Consider the following 22147-nt stretch of genomic DNA (forward strand, 5'->3'; position numbering starts at 1 on the left):
ATTACATCTGACAAACCGTTACAGAAACCTGGGATTGTATTTACGACAACTGTGTTGCTGCCAGAAATGGTGGGGTACGCCATGTTGCACAAAATAAGAATTACTACATAATGTTGCATTAAGAGAGCTTGGGACTGTACAACCATTTTGCTTTGTACAAATACAACATGATACAATCCAAAGATGTTTACTAAATACTTTTTTGTGGTCCACCTTTGACTTTCAATTTTGGCCCTCCAAGTGAAAAAGTTTGGGCACCCCTGCTCTAGAAGGTAATTTGTGTGTATGATGGAAACCAAGAAATACTTCTACTTTGTTCAAATATTGGATTTATTTACTCAAATGTATCGAAAAAGTGTGTTTTTCCCCTCTCATTCATAATAATTACATGACAGAACACAGACATGGTTACACTACAAGCAGCAGTTTCCTAAAGTGACTCAACACATTATAATAACTTCTCCACAAAACGAAAGGAACAGGGCCTGAAGCTCTACGGCTGCTGTGAGTACATCTTAGACATTGCATCAGTGCGCAGAGCAGACGATTTCTCTGTATCTCCTCTGATGACTCTGTTGATCCAGGGCAAGTAAGATGAAATCTTCATATAGACTGCGTAATTGTACCGGTTGCAGCACTTATCATAGGAAAGGATCCCTGCAGCGTAAATGTCCCCAGTTTCAGCATCTGAGACAGCCAGAGCGCCTCCTGCATCCCCAAAACAAACATTTCTCTCAAGCCTGGCGGGTCCAGTGCAGAACATGTTGTCGTCTACATCTGGTGTGAACGGAATACGTGAATATTCTGCCTTACAGGAAGACTGACTGGCCACGGGCAGTACCAGGCGTTTCAGTGATGTAGCAGCGGTGAGGTAAATCCCCCAGCCCCAGCCAGTGATGACCCCTGACTGTCCCACAGAGTTTTCCAGGTCCTGACCTCTCTCTGGCAACGGGATGGGGGTGACTTTATCGCTCATAACCACAGCCTTCTTCAGCTGGATCAGAGCCAGGTCGTTATCCCAGTCAGATCGGTTCTGGAAGCCAGGATGGAGAACAACCTGCAAACAAAAGAAAAGAAGTCTGGTTGAGTATTGTAATTCAACTGTAATGCATAAGTAGAGCAATCAAACTGGTCCCCTTTTTAAAAATTGTATTTTTCTGTGATAGTTGACAGTCAACAGGTGACAAGACTTCCTGGTGTTAATCTCAAGGTGACCATGCGTATTGTCTGAGCGCCCCTTGGCTTTGGACAGACCTAACTGAGGAGATAAGACTCACAGAATCAGTTACTTCTTATAATCCATTTACAGACCTACTTTGATGTGAAGTCATTTTAAATAAATCTTTTAGATTACAGGCTTTTTATCGTCCTCTTATTGCTTTCATGTATTTTATTTGTATTTATTCAGATTGACATTTTGTGTTTGTTTCCTTTTTTTGCCTTCTTGTTTTAACTTCTCATAAGTCTGGGCTTGTTTCTGTTTGGCTTTTATTTTGTTACATTGTACATTTAACCTCCATCAAATGTTTTTCTCACACACCTTCTGTACAGAAACCTCATTGGTGGGATTAGCATCTGCCTTCTGTGTAATTCCCAGGTACACTTTAGGAATGACGGGGTCTTTTCCCTGATTATCCTGTCGACTCTTATTCACAAAGAGGTTCCTGCCAGCCGTCAGAACCCAGCGGTCAGAGATGAGAGCGCCGCCTGCATAGCCTCCATCCAGCACGTTGTCAGAGAGGTAGACCATGGCCTGCCAGGGGACATGAGGAGCAAAATACCCCCCAATCATTCGCCTGGAACGCAGTGATGCTGACCTGGAGGCTGAGACATAAACAGAGGCATAAGTTGTTTTGCTTTTTTGAATTTGAAGAATTTTCTGTTATTTTACGGATTTTACATTACATGCATGTTTTTTCTCTTAAGGCCTTCAATTGTGAAATGTGTAAACGTTGCATTTACACCTGGGTCAATAGACTCTGCAATAGACCCGGGTTTTTTCACCTCGGCTCGGCTTTGATCTAAAGGTAAGACCCAGATGAACACGCTAAAGTGATGACGTGTTATCAACATCCGATGGTGGCGCATAAAATAAAGAAGGAAATTTGGGATGCAGTCTATTAAGGAAGTTTTATTGCTGGACATAGCCCCGTTCATTACTATGTAAGCTGCTCAGTGGTGTTTGGAGGCCAAAAAAGCTTGCTTTCCAGGGTGTGAAAATACCTGGATCAACAACCGAGTCCTCTAACTTCTGGTTTTGCGCCACGCTAATTTGAAGGGGATAAAATAATTTAATCGTGCGGCTATTCTAGACTTTCCAAATGTTTTTGACCTTTGATAAATTTGGGATGCTGCTGCTGATACTTTCCGTCCCCAAATAGCTGATGAGTGTCCCACAGAGGTCAATATTAGGTCCTCTATTGTCTACATACACATTATATATTTTTTAAGGATATTTTAGGTTAAAGTAACACATTTACTTTTACTCTTTAACACTGTAAATGTACTGTCCTTATTAACAAAGTCGGTTTTGTCTGCCATTAGAAAATATTTAAAAAGTCAGTTTGTTTTTTTTAATCTTATGTATTGTACAAAAAGAATGAAGAGGATGCTGGTGTGGTTGTGGATGCAGGAGGGAAGATCTTCACGTCCAGAGATAACGATGTGGAGTGTGAATGTTCCCTGGACAGGGGGTGTGAGGGCAGCGGTCATGCTCGGGTCATGCCTTGCAGTTTGTGAACTGTGAAAATTAATTAATTAATTAATCACTAATTCAATGTATCACCAAGTGAGCAGGCTAAGTGACCCATATCAAACATGTCCAGGATGTTACAAGACTAACAGGTGTATTCTAGGTCTGGAAAAGATGCTAATGGTGGATCCTCCAGCAGTGACAAAGGCCTACTCCACATGTACACAGATATTTTTGGAAACAGTGTTGATGGTGGTTCTCAGTCATCCAGGTCATGGTAATTCTAAGTGCTGTATCGTAGGCAACTGGACTTGTTTCAGTTTCTTGAGGACGTTTCACCTCTCATCCAAGAGACGTCTTCAGTTCTAACCAACTGGAGGGGAGTTTGCAGGCTTTTAAACAATGTGTGGGAGTGTCCTTACAGAGTCGTTGAGGAGATGCGTGAGTAGGTGGGTGATGTAGGTGGTGCCCATCTCCTCAATTCAAAGACGGTTGTTCCAATTTGACATAGATGAATTCCTTTACTCCTCTTTCAAACCATCTGCCTCCTCTGGCCAAGATGTTTACATTGTTGTCCTCAAAGAAATGATTTTTTTCCTTCACATGTAAGTGGAGCAGAGTCTTGACCTGAGGAGATGGCCCTGCTGTGTTGTGCCAGTCATTTATGGAGAGGTTGTTTTGTCTCCCCAATGTACAAATCTGTGCAGCCAGGACTGCACAGGACTTACAGAAAGAGCATTGTTTTAAAGGAGACACAGGAGGTCACAGTCCGCACCAACAGAAGCTCCTCTCTCCCACAAAAAAATAAAATACTGCTCCTGAAACACTCCTGAGACTTTGTGACATCACACTTCGTCACCATGTCACACATTTGCATAATTTATGTGTAGCAGCTAATTTGACATGTGAGAATTGATTTAGCACAGCTGCTCTGTTGTTGTTAGTAGTGCTGGGTCAGGCATGAGTGAGCTGACCAATCAGGGGAGACTGGGTATTTGGGAAGGGGGCCTTAAAGAGACAGGAGCTAAAACTGAGGGATTCAGTCAGAAGGGGGGATAAATACAGTGCTGCAGGAATGGACAGTATGAGAAAACTGATGGATTTTTTGAGCATTAAAGCATGTAAACCTATTTTAGAATAAACCCAAAATAAAATTATGAACCTGAAAATGATCATAATATGTCTCCTTTAAGAAATACCTGTGTACATGTGGACGGGGCCAAAATGTTGAAAACTTTTAGGAGCGCAGTGGAACAGAGAAGCTGAGTGGACTGGCTTATATTATGCTTTGAGAATGAATGAGCAGAGAAGTTGAACCAGTGCAGAGATGTTAAAGTGCACTTTATTTTTTAGTCTAATTTAAAAGTGTTCTTTAATTCAATAGTTCTATCAGATAACATCATCATCAGAGTTTAATCTAAGCAACCCACTTTATACTTTATCACTGTGCATTTTGGGGAAAGTCATTTTTCTTTTACTTTTCATGTTGATACCATCTTGTAGACCACTGACTCCACTGACTATTTCCAGGTTACAGTTTGCTCTTTGATGACATCTATTATTCATCTAAAGCTTGATCTTGTATGTTCCTACAAATCATAAAGTTTTATTTGCAGGATATTTTTTTTCTTTCTGTGTTTTTTGTTTTGTTTTCTTTGGTTTATATGTCATGTATGCTCAAATTTCTCTTGATCTCAATGAGATCTACTGAATAAATGAAGCCACTACAAACTAGTTCCTATTCAAGATGTCTTTTAACCCCAGAAATTAAGAATGCTTCACCCATTTGACTAGTTTACCTTTGTAGTGTTTAACACTCTTGACAGCATTTTTGTTCTGCCCTGTTTTCCCTCTCGTCTAACTTCAAAATGTATAATAAAATATGATTGCCTACACAACAGGGTTATCATATTATAGCATATGCAATGCAGTCATTCAATCACATTTTGCTATCACTTCTTGAGATCTGCTGTAAACGGAGCTCTGTCGTCTCATCCAGAAAGTGGCCTCTTATTATTCATCATGAAACAGAGACAGGAATCTTTTCACTCTCTGTGCTTTGATCTACTGTTCACGTTCATTAAAGATGTTGTAATTCTACAACCCGACAGCGTTTATTTACCAGGACTGATCTTGTTCACTCAATGAATTCAGCACAGTAAACAATGGCTTACAAGCATAATTGAATTAATGAATGACTAATTAGTTTGATGCATTACAGAGACTGCATGAATAGACCAGAATAAGCACCTTGCGGCTGTATGCCTCTGAGAAATAAAATGGAAGTTAATCCTATATTAACATGTATGATTCCAGTGAATAGTTTCCAGTGAGAAACATGCTGTCATCATGTAGAGACTACTGTACAGAGGAGACAGAGAGCTTCATCACATGAAGCTCAATATCAGGAAAACCAATGAGCTTGTGGTGGACTTCTGCTGTTTGTCAAGTTCCTTGTACGTGTTCACACATTTGACCAAATGTTGAAATACAGTCACAATCTCCCCTTCTGTTCCTGAGTTATGTCAAGAAGCCTAAAGAAGGGTCATTACATCACTAAATCTTGCTTTGGTGCCAGACTGTGGTGCCAGCTGTATTGAAGTCTTAAGGCGATGCATGGAGAAACACACTAAAACCCAACATATTTACATCTTATGACCTCTGATGAAGAAATGCCTCAAGAAAATTAAATAACACACTTCAGAGAGTAGGTCCATCTATTTTAGGTTCCTTGAGTTATGTGTGCCGAACATTGTGACGTCACTGTGAAGTTGATCTTTGACCTTTTGGATATTAAATGTCAACACTTCATCATTTTTATCCTATTAGACATTTGTGTGCATTGTTGTAATAATACGAATTTTCAAGTTATGGCAAAAAAAGGACCTTTGACCTTGACCGGAAACTTCTAATCAGGTGATCCTTGTGCCTGATTTGAAAAACTAAACCCCAGGTTTTCACAAGCTATCGCACTCTCAAGAATGGAATAGATGTGCCAACACTCTCCTTCTTTTGAACCCTTTCTCCCACTGTGCTCCTGATTGAATGCAATGGGAGAAATTACCAAAGGTGAAGATGAGCATAACCCAAAGACCCTGCCTGATGTGCGTCACTCACTCAGGTCCTGAGATCTGCTCAGTTTGTCGCGGAAAATGGATGAAACAAGAAAAGAAAAAAACACTTGGGGATGGACAGACGGGTTGTCTTGCCGGTGCAGAGAAATAAAAACGGATTCAATAAATCTGACACATTTACTGTTTTCTGACTCTCATTACTTTCATCTTTTCACCGAAAATAAGCCCCCTTCTCTTATCAACATGCCTCCAGTCAGTTTAGACACATCTCTCAGTGGACTCTGATGGCTCAGTGTATTGCTATTATTTAAACAGAAGCAGGAAGGCAGGCAATTTCCTCATTAGATACCGCAGTGTTACAGCCAAAAGACGAGCAACGTACGAAACGAGGGGTAATAGCCCAGCCCTCTGATCCCACAGGGAAGCCTGTGTTATTTCATGCAGCAGTTATCTATCTGAACAGCAGCTGTCGAAGAGGTATTAGTGTAAAACTGGAGCCTGTGGTCGCTTAGATCCACCAGAATGTGGGGAGTTATATTCTGACAGTTATCATAACAGTTATGTTACAGCACTTTTCATATAGAGCAGGTCTAGACCATATCCACATAATAAGAGGCCAAACATGAGAAACATTAAACCTGATGAGCATTACCATGTTGCCTTGCTGATATTTACCTCAAAGCGAAGATTGTACTAGTCTCTTTCTTGTTGATTAAATATAGAAACCGACCAACATATTTTCTATTTTCATTATAAATCTAGAATATTGATATGAGAACTAGCAATCTGACTTGAATTAAGACTCCACGCTACTGCGTTTGTGTATGTGAGTGTGTGTCTGTGAGTGTTACCTGACACAGAGCGTTTCATCCTTTCTTCAGAGTGAGCCACATCTGCCAGACAGGCCCATGCAGCCAGGAGGAGCAAAGAAAACCTTCAAACAACAACAGTCACATGATTAACAAACACTAAATGTTCCTGTTATTCTGGATCAATGGAGACGATAAAACTGGGGCCAATTAATGATAGAGAATGACAAATTGTTGGATAGTTAACAGTCAGATAATTAAGCCTTTGGTTTACAGCAGCTCAGGAAACATTACAGGATGATTATGGTAAAATTAAGTTAAACAGCTTTTGAAAAAGGTATTAGATCAGACCTTTCATAGTAATAATATGCTTAGATTTAGACACTGGAATCATTTTGTTGTAAGTAAGGCTCAGCTAAGGATTTTTATATTTGTATAAAACATTCAGCTAGATTAAAAAAGGACAAAGAAAGAGCATTATATATGTATAATTATTCTAATTTACCACATTTTGCTGGTTATATCCATCTTTCTGCAGTGATGGTTGTAATCTCACCCCTCGAGTGTGATTTGCATTTTGGAGCTGGGAGGTTTTTATATCTGCAGTGAAATACAGACTTTGGCCTGGGAAATTTCTGCTTGGCACAAAAACATTGATTCCTGGAATCTGAAATAAATGGTTGTGAAATCTCACTTTCCCGCAGCAGCTATTAGGGGAAATTAAAATCTGTGGCACACAGCAACGATTTTTTCTATGATAACGTTAATACAGCTGAGTCGGTAAAACTAACATCAAAGACACCACAGCACAACATTTGTGTTTTTGTGGTTGTTTTCAGCAGTTTCATCATTAATTCAGCTACTTTTTAAACTGCTTAGTTGTCGATCCTGTGTTGAATGTAAAATGATGGGAGGTTTTGCCAAATAAAACTGTTACACAAGTCTGTGTTTCATAATTTTGAAAAGCAGGACAGTCACTCACAGGTTGTACTGTTTGCTTTATAGTTTTGCATCATAGTTGACTAAAAGCAAACAAGTCTGACTGATTCTAACTTCTGTGGATTAAAATGTACAACGCGCTGCTCCGTTCCATTTGTTATCACAGAAAACAAGGCACATATTGCCTCATTAGTTTTCACTGCAGCAAACAGTTAACAGTGACAACAGTTAGTCAGATAGTTGCTGCAGGGAGGAAAGTCCAGCGTAACTGCTTCGGGTATTTACAAGAGGTCACAGAGAGGTTACAGAGGTTTGTAATTATGGTTTAATTTGCTGCCTAGTGTAATTTAGCATCTTCAGATAACAATCCTCCGCATTATTCAAAAAAGCTGCCGTTTTCGAGTCTAACACAAGGTACAATATTATGAAATTAGCATTTGATTTGTGATTGTAGTGCCTTATTTCAGTTTTTTCTGGTCATCTGATTTTGCATATTCTTTTTATCCTCACAAATTTTTCATGACTAGTTTCAAGTGTAACAGTCCAAAGCAAGTGAAAATTCAAACAAAACAGCTCCTCGACCAATCGAAATGCCAAATTAATGGCTAAGCACACTATGTGATAGATGAAAGGACTACTGATTAACACGAAAAACTAGTCCTCAGTCATTTTTCGTCGGTGATGTTTCTTTTCTGCGGGCCACCGTTTGTGTTTCTTTCAATTGTGTTGTTTTTGTTTGCGTTTTTTGGAGCTTAGCTTCTTTGGTACAGCTAGCCAGCTAACTTTGTTTCAAGGTTATGAAGTTACAGACATGACGTGTGAAGATGATGACACTTTTAAACCTGGCAACAGTGAGAAACAACAGTGGCTACAGTGGTATGCTAATAAGAAAATCCTGTCTCGCCGCAACTTTACACTCCATCATCACAATGTTTGAGTGTGGACATCGTCTTATGCCAATTCATTAGACATCACACGACCCTTTGCAATGTCTTATTATTGTAACTATGACAGAAAACGTGCAGTGGCCTCCCCTTCCTTTATATGCAGTCAGTGAACACATGTCCCCACATATAACAAGCCTGACTAGATAGTCTGCAGATTCATATCTGAGACTTGAAAGTCTGTTAATTGCACAAGAGAATGTCACATGGGTCCTTGAGAGCCTTGAGAAACAATTTCCAGAGGGTTATCAGTTTGAGCATATAATTGCAAATGAAAACCTGAAAATCAAATGCTGATTTCAAGTCATTTCATGGTGGCAGTGTTACTAATGCTTTACGGTGCTCAGTGACTCAGGGCAAGTGCACTTTTAACTTGTTCAGACACAGAAGCTGTTCATTTAGGAAACAGTAAGGACTGTAAAAAATGACCGGTGTGCAGAAGAGGAACTTTTGGCCCTGGGTATCCGTTATTAGTTATCTGGATATCTACTGGCTACACCAGAAGCCCTGAAACATTGGCAGTTGCACACAAATGCTAAATCACCATCAGACAATAACTGATGGGCTCCAAGAATGCTGTTGACATCATGAATGAAACAGCGACTGTCACCGTCACCTCAGGGAGAATCCATACAGGTATATGCTGCTTGTTTTGTGTTGCATTATTCATAACCTGACCTTTATCAGGGCTTATACTATTTGGCTATAAATAGTATGCTTATTGTCACGCGCTGGGGCATTACAAGACCAGTCACTTAGGCTACTGGGTCCCCATATTTAATCAACCAGAAGCCAGGTTATATCTTATTGGAAAGCAGAATCAGACATGCATGAGCCTTACTGTAACATGGAATATGTCCTATAGTTATTTATTTGGCAGGTTTACAAAACCCTTGAGGATTAAGTTACATAATGTTGCTCAGCATACACATCGCTGTTTATTCCTCTGCTCGGGCCTCATTGGCATTTCTTCAGCATTTATATATCAGAATGTAAGCTTCAATTTCCATTTCAGCTCTAGTGTCTTTGCTGTTGAATATCTTCAGCATGTCTCATGGAGATTTTTGTTTTCAGACAAGAGTGTCAAGGCAAGGGCAAATCAGTGATGTGTCCTGGAACGTGTTGTCTAGGGTTTCCAATCATATCTGAGGGCAGGGGGTCTCACTTGAGTGCTGGAGCCTCTGCTCCCTGGGGATAACAAAGAGGATGGGACGTGATCGGTGTGCCAGACACCATCAAAGCCAAGCTCATAGGCCAAGGCCATCAGGGGCAAAACTGGACAAATGCCCAGGAGAGGATGGATGCAGTTTACCCCCTCTCCCACTTAACAGGGTCACCTCTCCTTGGTGCAATGTAGTATCCCTCTCTGGCCGGAGCTCCATCTCTGCCCCTCCTCATTCTATGTCTTTCTGGGTGAAGGTTTACTGCAATAAGAAACAGATGCTTAAATATGCTTGAAGACAAACAGCCTGTGAGCAAAGAGTTAAATGAATATAACAAAGCGTGGACTGAAGGCAAGAATTCAACAGTGATGGAAGCTGTGAAGAGGCAAAACATGAGCGATGTCTGAAGTGGTAAGGAACATGGGGGAGAAGATAAGAGGGAAGGTGGGGGTGGCACATCAGAAGACGAACAAGGAAGGGAAGACTGAAAAGAAGAGTTTACCTTGAAGCTCTGGTGGAAGAGCGTGTGCATGTGATAAGGACTGAAAGCCACGCAGAGGGTGAGGGGAGCACAGGCGAGGAGGGGGGAGCAGTGGAGTGGGGACTGGAGGCTGAGCACTGCACAGAGCGAGCGAGAGGCTGAGGAGGCTGAATCATAGGGACAGAGAGCTGGAGTGTGTGAGAGGCTTTGTGCTTAATGTGTGCTTCTCAGCAGAATGAATGATGAGAGGACTACAGCTCCACTTTCTTCTTCACTGGAGGATTTTTATCTGGATTTTACTCCCTATAAGTCAGCACTTTAATACTGGAATGTTTTCTTGTTACCGACCCCTGTCTGCACAACCGCTATATGGTCCGTAACAGTGGAAATGCTGGTAGGATTTTATGCTTTTTATTTTTTTGTTGTATGAGTTTGCATGGTATTATATGACAGCTATATTAGGAGATAAAACATTTCTACACTTTGCCATTTTTTAAAAGAAATCCAAACTTCTGTTTGAGCATTGATTGAATATCGATGTGTGTCAGGCTGCACTCACACATGCATTTGCATATGAATAATTTGTTTGCGTAGAATGCTTGACTGTTATTGCTCTTGAGTTATATCAATTTGCAATATGTGACATTTTAAGTTCTGCACATCTTTGGAGTAACTGGTTTCCACATTACTGCTTTAAGTTGACTGTTTTTTTTCCTGGGTGTATTAAACAAATTTAATTAGGACTACTGCAAACCACTGTTGGTCATCGAAATACTTCAATTAAGCTTTCCCAAGAGCCATGTTTATATATGCCAAAGAAATTCCTGGAAATGTCAGTGTAAATAACAGAAATATGTTATTTACAATGATATTAATAAATAAATGGAAACCTTTTTTATCTTAATTTGTTGTCATTTGATGCACACATGCATCGACTCACACAAACACACAAACACATTAACACACTTTTTACATTTTGTCCTGTTGGATTTAAATTTGTACTTCACACAGCAGGTGTTGCAGTTATTCCTGGTTGCATTTCGATACACCAAGAAGGACTGTTCAATAGGATGACATTTGAGAAAATACCTGACCATATGAAGTGTTTTATCAACTTAGAATGGCAAAATATTACTTAACAATGTCAGCATAGTTAAGTTTTAAGTCCTCTGTCGATAACACTTTTTTAACCAAAGTTCAACTCGCAGTTTGGAGGAAATATTTCCTTTTGAACGTAGTTTATAAGAAGATCACTACAGCATTTATTGAGAATATCAGGTGGATTCCTGTTTGCTTGGTGTTTGATCATTCAGGCGTGCAGTGGCTGTCGACTGAGTAAAGTGTGGTGGGTGTGACGTCTATCAGCAGTGAGTGATTTGGACTGGGACTCATTGACAAAATGGAGACAAACACACATGCGCACAAATTCAGAGACACATGCCCACACATCAAGTTTCAGCAGTGAATTCAACAGTAATCTGTTGAATTTTGTGTAATCTGTGTAATAATTATTTAGTGTAGACAGAGGTATCAATATAGTACTTATTAGGTACATTACAATAAGAATGTGCCATTACAGCAGTAAATATAAAATAGTTTCGGTTATGTTTAATGTTATTAAAGCAACATAATGTAGAAATTGGCATTTTGTGCCATTTGGCACCCCCACAGTGCAACACCACTGTCCTAAATGCAATTCCCAGGTCTGTAACAATTTGTCAGACTTAATGTAGGTGCTAACTACAAACAAAACTCTCTTGGCTGAGACAGAGACAACGTTCACCCTAGTACAAGGCACTATATCATCAAAATAATTCTGAAGCTGTTATTTTAAGGTAAAAAGTTACGTAATGTTGCTTGAAAAAAGTATTTAATTCTAGCTTTTCCCCTAATTGCAAATGTGTTACCACATTGTTTCCTGAGCTTCTTCATGTGTACTTAAAGGTACCCAGCAAATGTTTTATTAGTACCTGCAGGCTGTAATCTAAAGTATTACCATCATTTACCAAGTGAAGTTACAATCAATAGAACAATTACAGTGATTGAATGCAGGAGCAAGAATAAGTGCTTCCAGAGAAAACTTTAAAGAAAAACTTTTACAAATATATTCCCAGCAAGACAGGGAAAGAAAGATGAAAGATGAAACAACGGCAAACAACAAGAGAGTTACACTGGTTATGTGTTTGTATCCATGTTTGTGTGCCTATGAATGTGTTGCTTGTGCACTTATCTGACACACACAAAGGAAACAAATACAGACAGAATGACAGGCCAAGATGTGAAGAGAAAGTCGTCTTTCTCCTCGTGTGCTGTGGCAGTCGGCCTCAGGCGGCTCTGAGCCAGCCTGTCCATTATTACTGCACATGACCCTTCTGTGCATCGGGCGACCTGGCCTGAGAGCCCTGACCAAGCCCCCATGGTCTTCCTACATATGCCTGACCTGTCACTCAGGGACACAGCCCTGTCAAAGGAAATTCACTGCATGCATGAACAACAAGCTGAAGCCTAAACGCAGCTATTCCAGCACAACGGTCTCCAGAGAATGGCAGACTGTAGAGGGGCCACATTCAATGTAGGGGTTTATTTGTGCACATGAGATCAACTATTATTAATAAATGCATGTTTAAGCGACCCCTGGATGTATTGTCATGAACATTTGTACAAATATCCTTGATCCAAAGTGGATAACTCCAAATGGAGATACCTCAACTTATCCTCCAGTAAAATATTTTGACAATTGTTGGATGGATTCCCATGAAATCTGCTACAGATACTCAAGGTCCCTTGAGGATAACATCTGATGACCTTAATAATCCTCTGACTTTTCCTCTAGCACCACCATCAGGTCAGAGTTTCACTTATTCTGTGACATATCTTAAAATTTACTTGATGGGTTGACATACATTTTTGTAGACATTCATGGTTCCCGGAGAATTTATTCTAATGATTTCACTGATGCTTTCCCCTTGAGCCACAATGTCACTGATATTTTTGTTAATGTATTTAAGTATCTTGATAACATGGTGGACTGCAATGGAGTTTTGATACCGACATTCATAGTCACCAGATAAATTGTAAAACCTTTAATCCTCTGACTTCATATCTCGTGGAATACTTTACATGAGTGTTATTAGTATCTTCCAGGCCTATTTATGAACCACACAACAAATGCAATTTCATCAAATTTGCAAATAATCCAAATATGTCCAATAGATCCAAATACGATCCACAAAAATACAATTTAACTTCGCTTAAAAGTAAACCGTTAACCTGAAACTACACTACTCAAAATTAGTTAGGGGAATTAGGATATTTTGGTGTTTCACTTGATTGTTTATTTTGTGACATATCTGAATTTTCATTTTGTTTTTTGTGAATATTTTTGGTACTTGGTATTTGACGTTTATATATGCACCCATATCCCAATATCATTTTGAGTCGTGTATATGGGGCAATAGGGGCATTTAAAATGTTAGGTATTAAATTAGTAAGTTAGGCTTACAAGAAAACATTGGTAAGTAATTAACAACGAAGCCTAGCCTTTAGAAAATATAAATCATACATGCAATCCACTTATGTTAGCTAGTAAGCAATTTGCAAGAAATAAAGTTAGTTGAAATAAAAAACTATTCAGGTAAAATTAATTTCAATAGATCCATGCTCCAGCCTCATGGAGCTGAAAGCTGATAAATGAGTTACTAAACTCATGGCCAAGTGTGTACTGCAGAGGTTTTTGCAGAGCGCCCGATTACTGCAGTTTGCGTCAAAAGCTTTACTCCTTCTCTGAGTCATACTTCAGTTACACAGACAGAATACACATATATTTTTAGATTGAATATGACTTACTCTTTCAGGACATGCCATTATCCCCGATGCCCTTCTTGAACAAATGTCCATTAGTCCACTTAGAAATCACAGAAAATAGACGCTCCTCATAACTCCAGATCTTGCCTGAGAATCATCACGTTTTACAGTTTTCCTCAGTTTCAGGTATTTCATTGATAGTTGTGTAAACATCCATGAGAACATTACAAACAAGAACTGTTTACAGCTAATTCGGCATACTTTCAATGGTGCTACTTTTCCTATGTGTAAACACATGTAGGTTAAAAAACGGGTCTCAACTTGCGAGTTTGCCACTATGCAGCCTTCTTGGCTGCGCCCCCGGCGGCGAGTTATTTCGAGTTAACAAGGCCCCCATCTGAATGAATATGGAGAGAGTTAGAAATGAACTTTTAATGGTCACCTGGACATAAAAACTGCATGTATAAAATCGCCAGTCAAATCGGATATGAAGTTCTTAAAAAGTTCAGTGACTTTGCCCCAAAATAAGGTTTAAAAAGCCCTTTTCTTCTTTATGCAGCCTTCAAGTAACTTGCTAGCTCCATGGCAACACTATACTTCCTGTTTAGAACTCCCAGAGCATTATGGGAAACATTTTCCACAAAAGTATGCATGATTGTGTCTCAAATCTAAGTTAGACAAAGATAATAATAGAAGGGAGGAAGACAATTAATATTACTGTTTATAATTTTGCACTATCAATGTATGTATTGATGGTGTGGTGAAGTGGGATGTTGAGGGGGCTCAGTTGTCTCAGTTTTGTCTCAGTGGGGGCGACATTGTCAAACTTTAATACCCTCTGATCTACAATTTATAACCCAGAACTGATTCATACTGCTGAAACATGAAGACAGACTGGCATCTCGAGGTAGATCTTGACACTTTTGCAACACAATAGTTTAAAAACATATAGATGTAGAGCAGCTTGTCCTGCGTAGTGTTTCATTTTCCCCGTCGCCCAAGACACTGGTAGTGTAAGCCTCTAACACTAATACTGTGGGTGTGTACGCGTATATGTGTTGTCGTTGCTGTCAGCTGCTTGTCTCACTACGCCTGAGGTCTTGCCACAGGGTATACTTCCGCCTGTCATCTTCACTCAAGGTAAAGCTAAAAAGCCCCATAATGAGGTTCCTCTATCGTCCCAAAAATAAATTTTCTAACTAACAGTAAAGAAGTTGCTCGGTTATGACATGAAAATAATTACCGGAAGCTGTTAAAAATGCCATTCATTTTACAAGCCAGGAGTTTTGAATGTGTATAATTTAGATGTTTGTTTCAAGTAACTCAAAGATCCTCTCCAGACATTTTAAAGATGCATATAAAACATTGTACTTAGATTTGTTTTTTCCCCACAAAAAAGCACTATTATCTTGTTAAACTCCCTATGACAAACTCCTAATGACATCTTCTCCTTACACCTCATTAAAACCTCCTATGACTATGCAAATATGCTGAATATTGGACCAGGATTGGTTTCCAAACTATTTGTGATGTCACAATTCATGCTCGTAGGCCTGCGTCTTAAAATTAGATTTTCAATGAGCGCAGAGAATATTTTAACTTTCACAAGATTAATGTGAGAACAGTGTCTCTGACTCAACTCTGCACATACTTCGTCCTACACAGTGAAGGTCAAACATTCAACCATAGAAACAAGAAATAACTAGACAAGACTAGAGAGGGGCTTATGTAGTTGAATGATTCATAGATAATATTAACAAAAGATAAACTCCCTCCCAGAAAGCATAATTTCCTGAGGTTGTCTTTCAGTGTCAACCATCAGAACACTCTTTTGTCAATCTTGGCCTTGATCACTTTTGAAGAATTACATTTTATCATTGCTGAGTATTGCAGTCACAGGTATGAAGTGAATACCAAAGTGGATATCTAATCATTCTTTCACCTAACAGTTTGATAGAAGACGATTCTGCAAGATCGATTCAATGGCAGTATATCTGATAATTAATGTGATCTGTTTGAACAATGTTTGCAGGGCACCTGCAGCATGCTTAACATATGGTTAAGTTGAGGCAGCAAAAGCTAAAATCCTAAAAAGCTAAAAGCTCAAATCCTAATGAGCCTCAGCTGAGCCGCATGCATGTCAGTTGCTATTGGACAACAAGGCAGAGATGTCAGATGTTTATGCTGTTGTCTCCGAATGCTACTACGATCACCAAGCAAACAGTGTAGAACAGTATGGAGGCTACAAATAATGATATCAATCAGACAGCTATATTGTCACCTGAGGCACAAACACAGCCAGCTGGGATCCATGCTGTGTGCTCATTTCAAAGACATTGGATTGATAAAAGAGGGCGAGCTCGGTGCAGAAATACGGGAAGCAGAGGGGCTCTCTGTGAAGTTGAAGAATATGGTACTAAAATACTACACTGGTGGTCAGTTTGTCAAGCAACTGGACAACATGAAGCTTTGTTTAGAAATCATTAATATAATGTTGAGGATTCTGAAAATACATGAAATGAAAACAATTTTTTTATGGTGGAGCGCTGAGGATGAATTGAGGCGTCACAGCCTGAGGAAAGAAGCATTTCTGTAGACTGGCGGGATGGAACAAATCTACAACAAAATTTCCAAAACAAATGCTTCATCCAAGATCTTTACCACAGGAGGCGCTGATGTTCACACACATTTTGTCCACAGGGGCCCTAGAATCAACACAAAACAAAAGTTCCCTGTCGCTGTTTTTTTAAAGTAATATACACTTAAGTTGTTTGAGTAGAAACAAATTCTGGGCATTTATATGAGTGATTGTTTGAATGAGAAGCTCCATTATAGATAATAAACTTTTTGAGGGGCAGAATGGTACATTAACTTGAAAGTCGTGAGGATACGGGAACATTTTCTGGAGATAACAAATGGGTTAGGGTTACCTGTAGGGTTGGGATTGGGTTTATATAGTGTTTACTGATGAGGTAAGATTGAATATCACTGTCTTGTGTCAATTTTTGTATTTTTGTATTTTTTGCTGAAAGCTGATCCATATAGACTCAAGGCCGCAGTTGCTGCCAAAGGAGCGTCTGTACATCTTCACTCGGAGGGTTTTAATACCACGTTATGTTGTGTTTAGCCTCTTTCACACATGCACCATTTGATCTTAATCTGATGGAAATGTAACATGTACTGTAGGTCTCATATCTGAATAAGCGCTCACTTTTATGTAGGACTCATGAAGTCAATGCTAAAAGGTTGGACCTTGTTACATTTCTGTATTCCTTTGAACACAACTGAAATCTGAATTGAATGGCATCAGATAAACGTAACGGCTGCAGCAGCACAAGCTTAAACACGCAGAGAGAGAGCGAGAGAGAGAGAGACACGCATTTTACTGTCTTCAAAGATCACTTTAAATAATTTATTATCTCAATCGACATCTCATAGACATCAAGAATGTAAAATGATTTGTTTGATGAAATATTGCGCATTCAAAATATAAATAATTCAACTTCATGTTTCCAATTAAATCGTCTATCCTGTTAGCACTGCATATTAATGTGACAGAGAAGCAAAGGTTTGTCAAGTTGCATCATACATGTATCTTATTATATTGACATGTGTTTCATTAGTACAGAATATGAATTGGCTTTCTGTAGCAAAAATTCAGTTGTGAGGGCAGACAAGCTTTTTTGATCTTTTCATTTGCATTTTCCATAACTCTTCATTAAACCATGAACGTGTGCTGCTCACAGAACGTACACCCACAAGTGTTTTATTCCACATCTGAAGAAAGTCTCATTATTCTGGGACTAATTCACTGCTGATAACAGTTATAGGATTTCAAGTCGACCATGTTTCTGAACCCAAAGCCAGAATGAGAGCACAAGATTTGGTTTGGTTTTGCCCTGGTCTGAATATGTCCATTCCTGTTACCCTTTGTTTTCTCAGATGTGTGTACCTTCCTGCTCTCCAGCCCAGTGAACAGCATAAATGATTGAGGGACCCGTGTATTTAGTTGTCAGCTGAGAAAGACATTTGGTACTGAACTTTGAGTTTCTGCATGGGTACTGACAGCATCGAGGTGCTTCCAACAGTGTCAGGGTACAAGAACAGCATGTAACCAGAGCACACAAGTGAAAAAAACCCTGTCCTTACTCTGTTTGCAAAATCCTGGATAAGAGACTAACCATTCATACATAGGTTTTTTTGATGTAAAATCTAATAAAATTCAGCCTTTCATATAAAACAGTTGTAGTGTACACTGCAGAACAGTTTGCAACATGCTTATAAACACTGACAGTGAGTATATGAGTCTCTGTGTTCAGCATGATGATGTTTAAACAATATCTGTCTCTTTTTAAAGACAGATTAACTTTAGAATAGTGAGGTATCTACTGATGTATTTTATGTCGTAGAACAAAACATGAAAACCTCTTAAGCTTGTGTTAATCACAGACCTTAGTTTAGGAAAACCCATTCAAAACATTTTGAGACGAGGAACCAGGAAGTGCAAAAATACTAACTTGTTTCTTGGGTTTTAAAGCTCATTCCTGGGGCACTCTTAAGCAGCAGGATATTTAGGTGACTTTCAAAATGTAATAAACTGATAATCACTAATAATCATTGTAATGCAGATGATACAGTTTACATATACTAGTCAAAACAAGGAACTTATAAACTGGTGACTCCAAATGAATGAATTGCTTAAAGGGACATGGTTTTCTGGCTAAAAGCCCCAAAATAAAAACTATTCAGCCTGACTAGAAATAGATAGTACTTTAGGTTTTATAAATAAGTGCCCTATATGCTGACATGTGCAGCTGAAACAAATACTAGAGGGCAAGTCAAAATGTTATTAAAATGAAATGTCTGCACTTAGGGTTAGATCATACGAAAGTACGACGTGAGCATGATTTTCTGTGACAGGACAGTATTATTATTTCAACTCATATTTGATTGATGATGTTGGAAGGTTTGTCCCTTTCAGTTTTGAATACCTAACAGGTTGAGGGCTCATTAGAAATATTTGCACTGTTCAGCCCTTAAAAAAACAATCCAGTTACTTGTGGTTGATGAGAGAGTGTTGATTTATTAAGTGAGAGAAAGACTGAATGTTACATTAATATGAATGACTGTGCTGCTTTTTACAAGGCTGGATATTCATTTGGACAGATTGTTTCATTGCCACAATATATATATTTTATCTTTCATCAGGGTAGTTTCCAGGTCCAGGACATGGTTTCCTGAGTGGCCCTTCCACCTACACATCACAAGTGGTGAAACCATTCATCCTGGGCCATGACTGCTCTACCTCCCAACATCAGCGTTCCCGGGAGTACAGCTGTTCTGCTGCCGACTGCAGACTATCTGTTCAATCTGACTGCAGCTGCTCAAGCAGCACTCGGTTCGGGCCAGTCACTGGCCCCTCTCTGTACCATCTGCTGCTGTGGATTTCTCAACCGCACCTTGGCTGTGGTGTTCATGGTCAGCCTGGCGTTTGCCATTGTGGTTGGAAATGTGGTCACCCTCACTGTGTTTGTGCAAACAAGACAGTCTCGAACACCACAGGGATACCTGAAAGGTAAATGTTGTTTACCATCTTAACACTACATGGTTGTTGGAGGAAAGTTGTTCATTTCAGAAAGTTATTAAACTAATCTAGGTTTAATCGGTGTCGATTGCATAAGAATCTACAGGCTCCCTCCAGCAAGATGCATTAAGCCAACTGAAAATGAATTAAGGGCAAAATAGAGTCAATTTTGTGAAATAATAATAATAATTTTTCAACCTGCTAACACCAAAGACCTTCAAAGCTCTGATTATAAGGCTCTGAGAAGGTCTGGATAATTTATTTACAGTAACTACCCAGTTGAAATCTTTGCACTAACCAGAAATGATTATAATTTCATGTGTCACACTATTTCGTTCCAAGACATTAGTTTATTTTATGTGTGTGTTGCTTCACAAAATATGAATTAATAATTAAACTAAACCTAAAACAGCTGGCAGTGTAACGACAAAGAAAACAGCCATGATGCGTCCCCTTAGCCCTCTTCTTCTTCTTGCCTCTCTCTCACAGTGTCTCTGGCCATAGCGGACATGATGGTCGGCGTCCTCGTCGTCCCTTTCTCCGTCTACACTGAGATCTCTCTGATGGTGACCAGCACTCCCCCCGTTTGGTACCAGGGTAGTTCTACTTCCCCGGCCACCTCCTCCTCTCTTGGGGGACTTGTGAGCCCTTGGCAGCCCTGCATGCTGATTGGCCCAGTGTTCGCTGGATGCACCTTTGTCTCCATTAGCACCATCTTCCTCATGACACTGGAGCGAAGTGTTGCCATCTTACGGCCGCTCCACAAGGACGCTTTGGTGACCCGGAGACGAACTCTGCTCCTCATCCTGCTCTCCTGGGCCGCTAGCTTCCTGCTGGCTCTCGCGCCCCTCATCTTCAGCAGCAACTTCACTCTGGAGTACAATGAGTGCAGTCGTATGTGTAACTACACCCCACTAATGTTTGGAGGCCAGCTGCCACCTGATGCCAACATTTTGCTGTTATTCCCAGCGTTTGACTTCACACTGCTCGGTGGCACGTTAGCAGTTAACATTGTGTCTTTCACTAGCATCCGACGGTACTCCCAAAAACGCAAGCTGCTCTCAGAAGGGAGTCTGACTGACACAGGGGGAGGAGGAGGAGCGGGAGGGTGCCCTCACAGGCCCTCCTTTTCAGACATCAAAGCTGCCAAAACGATTGGCATACTAACATTCGCCTTCACAGCATCATTCTCTCCCATCGCTGTGTTTGTGCTCGGGAACGTGGTGGGATACACGTGGTGTAACTTTTCCTTTTTTGCCTTCTGGATCCTGACAGGAAACAGTTGCTGTAATGTAATTATCTACAGTGTCAGGGACCATCGCTTCAGGAAGGGTGTGACCCTGCTTTTTCAGCGAGACCAGTCACCCCCACATGGCGAGAAGACCTGAGGAAAATGTGAATTTAAAAATAACAAGCGTATGCTTTGTGGTTACTTTCCAGTAATTTAGATTTTTTTTTTTAGGAACGGTTTGACATTTTTGGGAAATATGCATATTATTTCCTTGCCAAGATGAAAGATGCCTTGTATAGTAAAGGTGCCAGCTTAGCTTAGCATCAAGTTTAAGAAACAGGGGAAAACAGCTAGTCGGTCTTTGACCAAAGGTAACAAAAATCTAAAATGTACAAAAAACAAAAAAACTATTTCAACTAATTGCAAAACACACTTCGTTCAAACTCGACATAAAACTAAATAAACCTTACTGGTTACTTAACTGGTTTGTCTTTCCACAATCACTGCAGCTTTGGTTAAAATAAATCCTCAATTCCCAGAACAAGTAAATAAGAGTAAGATGTGAATATTCTGGCCACACACGCCATTTTCTGCTGATGTCCAACGCTCTGTCGCCTCTCTGGTCCCGCCTACCGCGTCTTTTCGTCCACAAAGTCATCGTCTTGATCAGAGCCGTATCCCCCTTTTCAAACTGATCCCCTTCGTTCCTCGAGGCTGTGTTCAGTCTCAGTTTGGTGTGCAGCCATGTTCACTCTCACGTCAGGCTGTCATATGCAGTTGAGCTGGGCCCAGTTGACCGTAGGGACTCCTCCTGCGAGCCACGGTCCAGACAAACTCTAGGGCTGCCTACCGTGTTTTTAGAGTTACCTTCAAATTCTGGCCAATGTTTTACAAATTATATCTTCAAAGTTAGAGAAAGATTGCGATTTCAGTAAAATCTTAATCAAAAAAAGCCTATGTCTCAAGTCAGTGCTGACTTTTTCCCCAGTTTTTTAACAGAAAACATAATTCTGTCGGCATTATGTTTATCACAAAATGTATTTGCTCTTGCAAATGTAATTTCTAGGAGACAGACTGCCTGTTTCCTGTCTTTATGCTAAGCTAAGCTCACTGTTTCTTGGCTACATATTCGTATATACAGAACCTCTGTGAGAGTGGTATCACTCAGCGACAAAGACCCATGTCCCAAACTGTCAAACTATTCCTTTCAGTCGTAAACCCCATGTAAAATTAACACAAGTACTTCAATCATAACAGCATTGCAATTCTTCGTGGCTGAGAATTGCAAATGGAAGTCAAACTTACAATTTTTAACATTTGTCTTTGGACAAACAGAAGTATATCTATGCATTGCATGATAAAACAATTATCAGGTTTGGATAAAAACACACATGTTGTAGGTTTTGAGGGAAGGCGCCATACTACT

At 39.9% G+C, this 22147-nt stretch overlaps 2 protein-coding genes across 10 annotated transcripts; one reads left to right on the plus strand and one right to left on the minus strand.

Moving 5' to 3' along the window:
* Positions 1 to 318: 318 nt before the first annotated feature.
* On the minus strand, positions 319 to 14478 carry hp (haptoglobin). Of its 9 annotated transcripts, none has more exons than XM_084359976.1 (6): positions 14349 to 14478; positions 13949 to 14053; positions 9796 to 9882; positions 6618 to 6700; positions 1541 to 1824; positions 319 to 1057 (listed from the first exon to the last, which is right to left on the minus strand). In XM_084359976.1, exons 4-6 carry the CDS (start codon positions 6634 to 6636, stop codon positions 494 to 496), a joined length of 867 nt encoding a protein of 288 aa, XP_084216102.1. In that variant the 5' UTR covers positions 6637 to 6700; positions 9796 to 9882; positions 13949 to 14053; positions 14349 to 14478; the 3' UTR covers positions 319 to 493. The 9 variants fall into 9 exon arrangements, with proteins under 9 accessions (XP_084216102.1, XP_084216101.1, XP_084216104.1 ...); XM_084359975.1 differs by having other exon boundaries at positions 14168 to 14478; XM_084359978.1 differs by lacking the exon at positions 13949 to 14053.
* Positions 10441 to 20887, plus strand: LOC311261390 (trace amine-associated receptor 13c). Its single transcript, XM_084359957.1, has 3 exons — positions 10441 to 10496; positions 19115 to 19481; positions 19980 to 20887. Exons 2-3 carry the CDS (start codon positions 19199 to 19201, stop codon positions 20876 to 20878), a joined length of 1182 nt encoding a protein of 393 aa, XP_084216083.1. The 5' UTR covers positions 10441 to 10496; positions 19115 to 19198; the 3' UTR covers positions 20879 to 20887.
* The last annotated feature ends 1260 nt before the right edge of the window (positions 20888 to 22147 follow it).

This window comes from Pagrus pagrus (genome assembly GCF_965226575.1).
Source record: "Pagrus pagrus genome assembly, chromosome: 1".
Classification (NCBI taxonomy): domain Eukaryota; kingdom Metazoa; phylum Chordata; class Actinopteri; order Spariformes; family Sparidae; genus Pagrus; species Pagrus pagrus.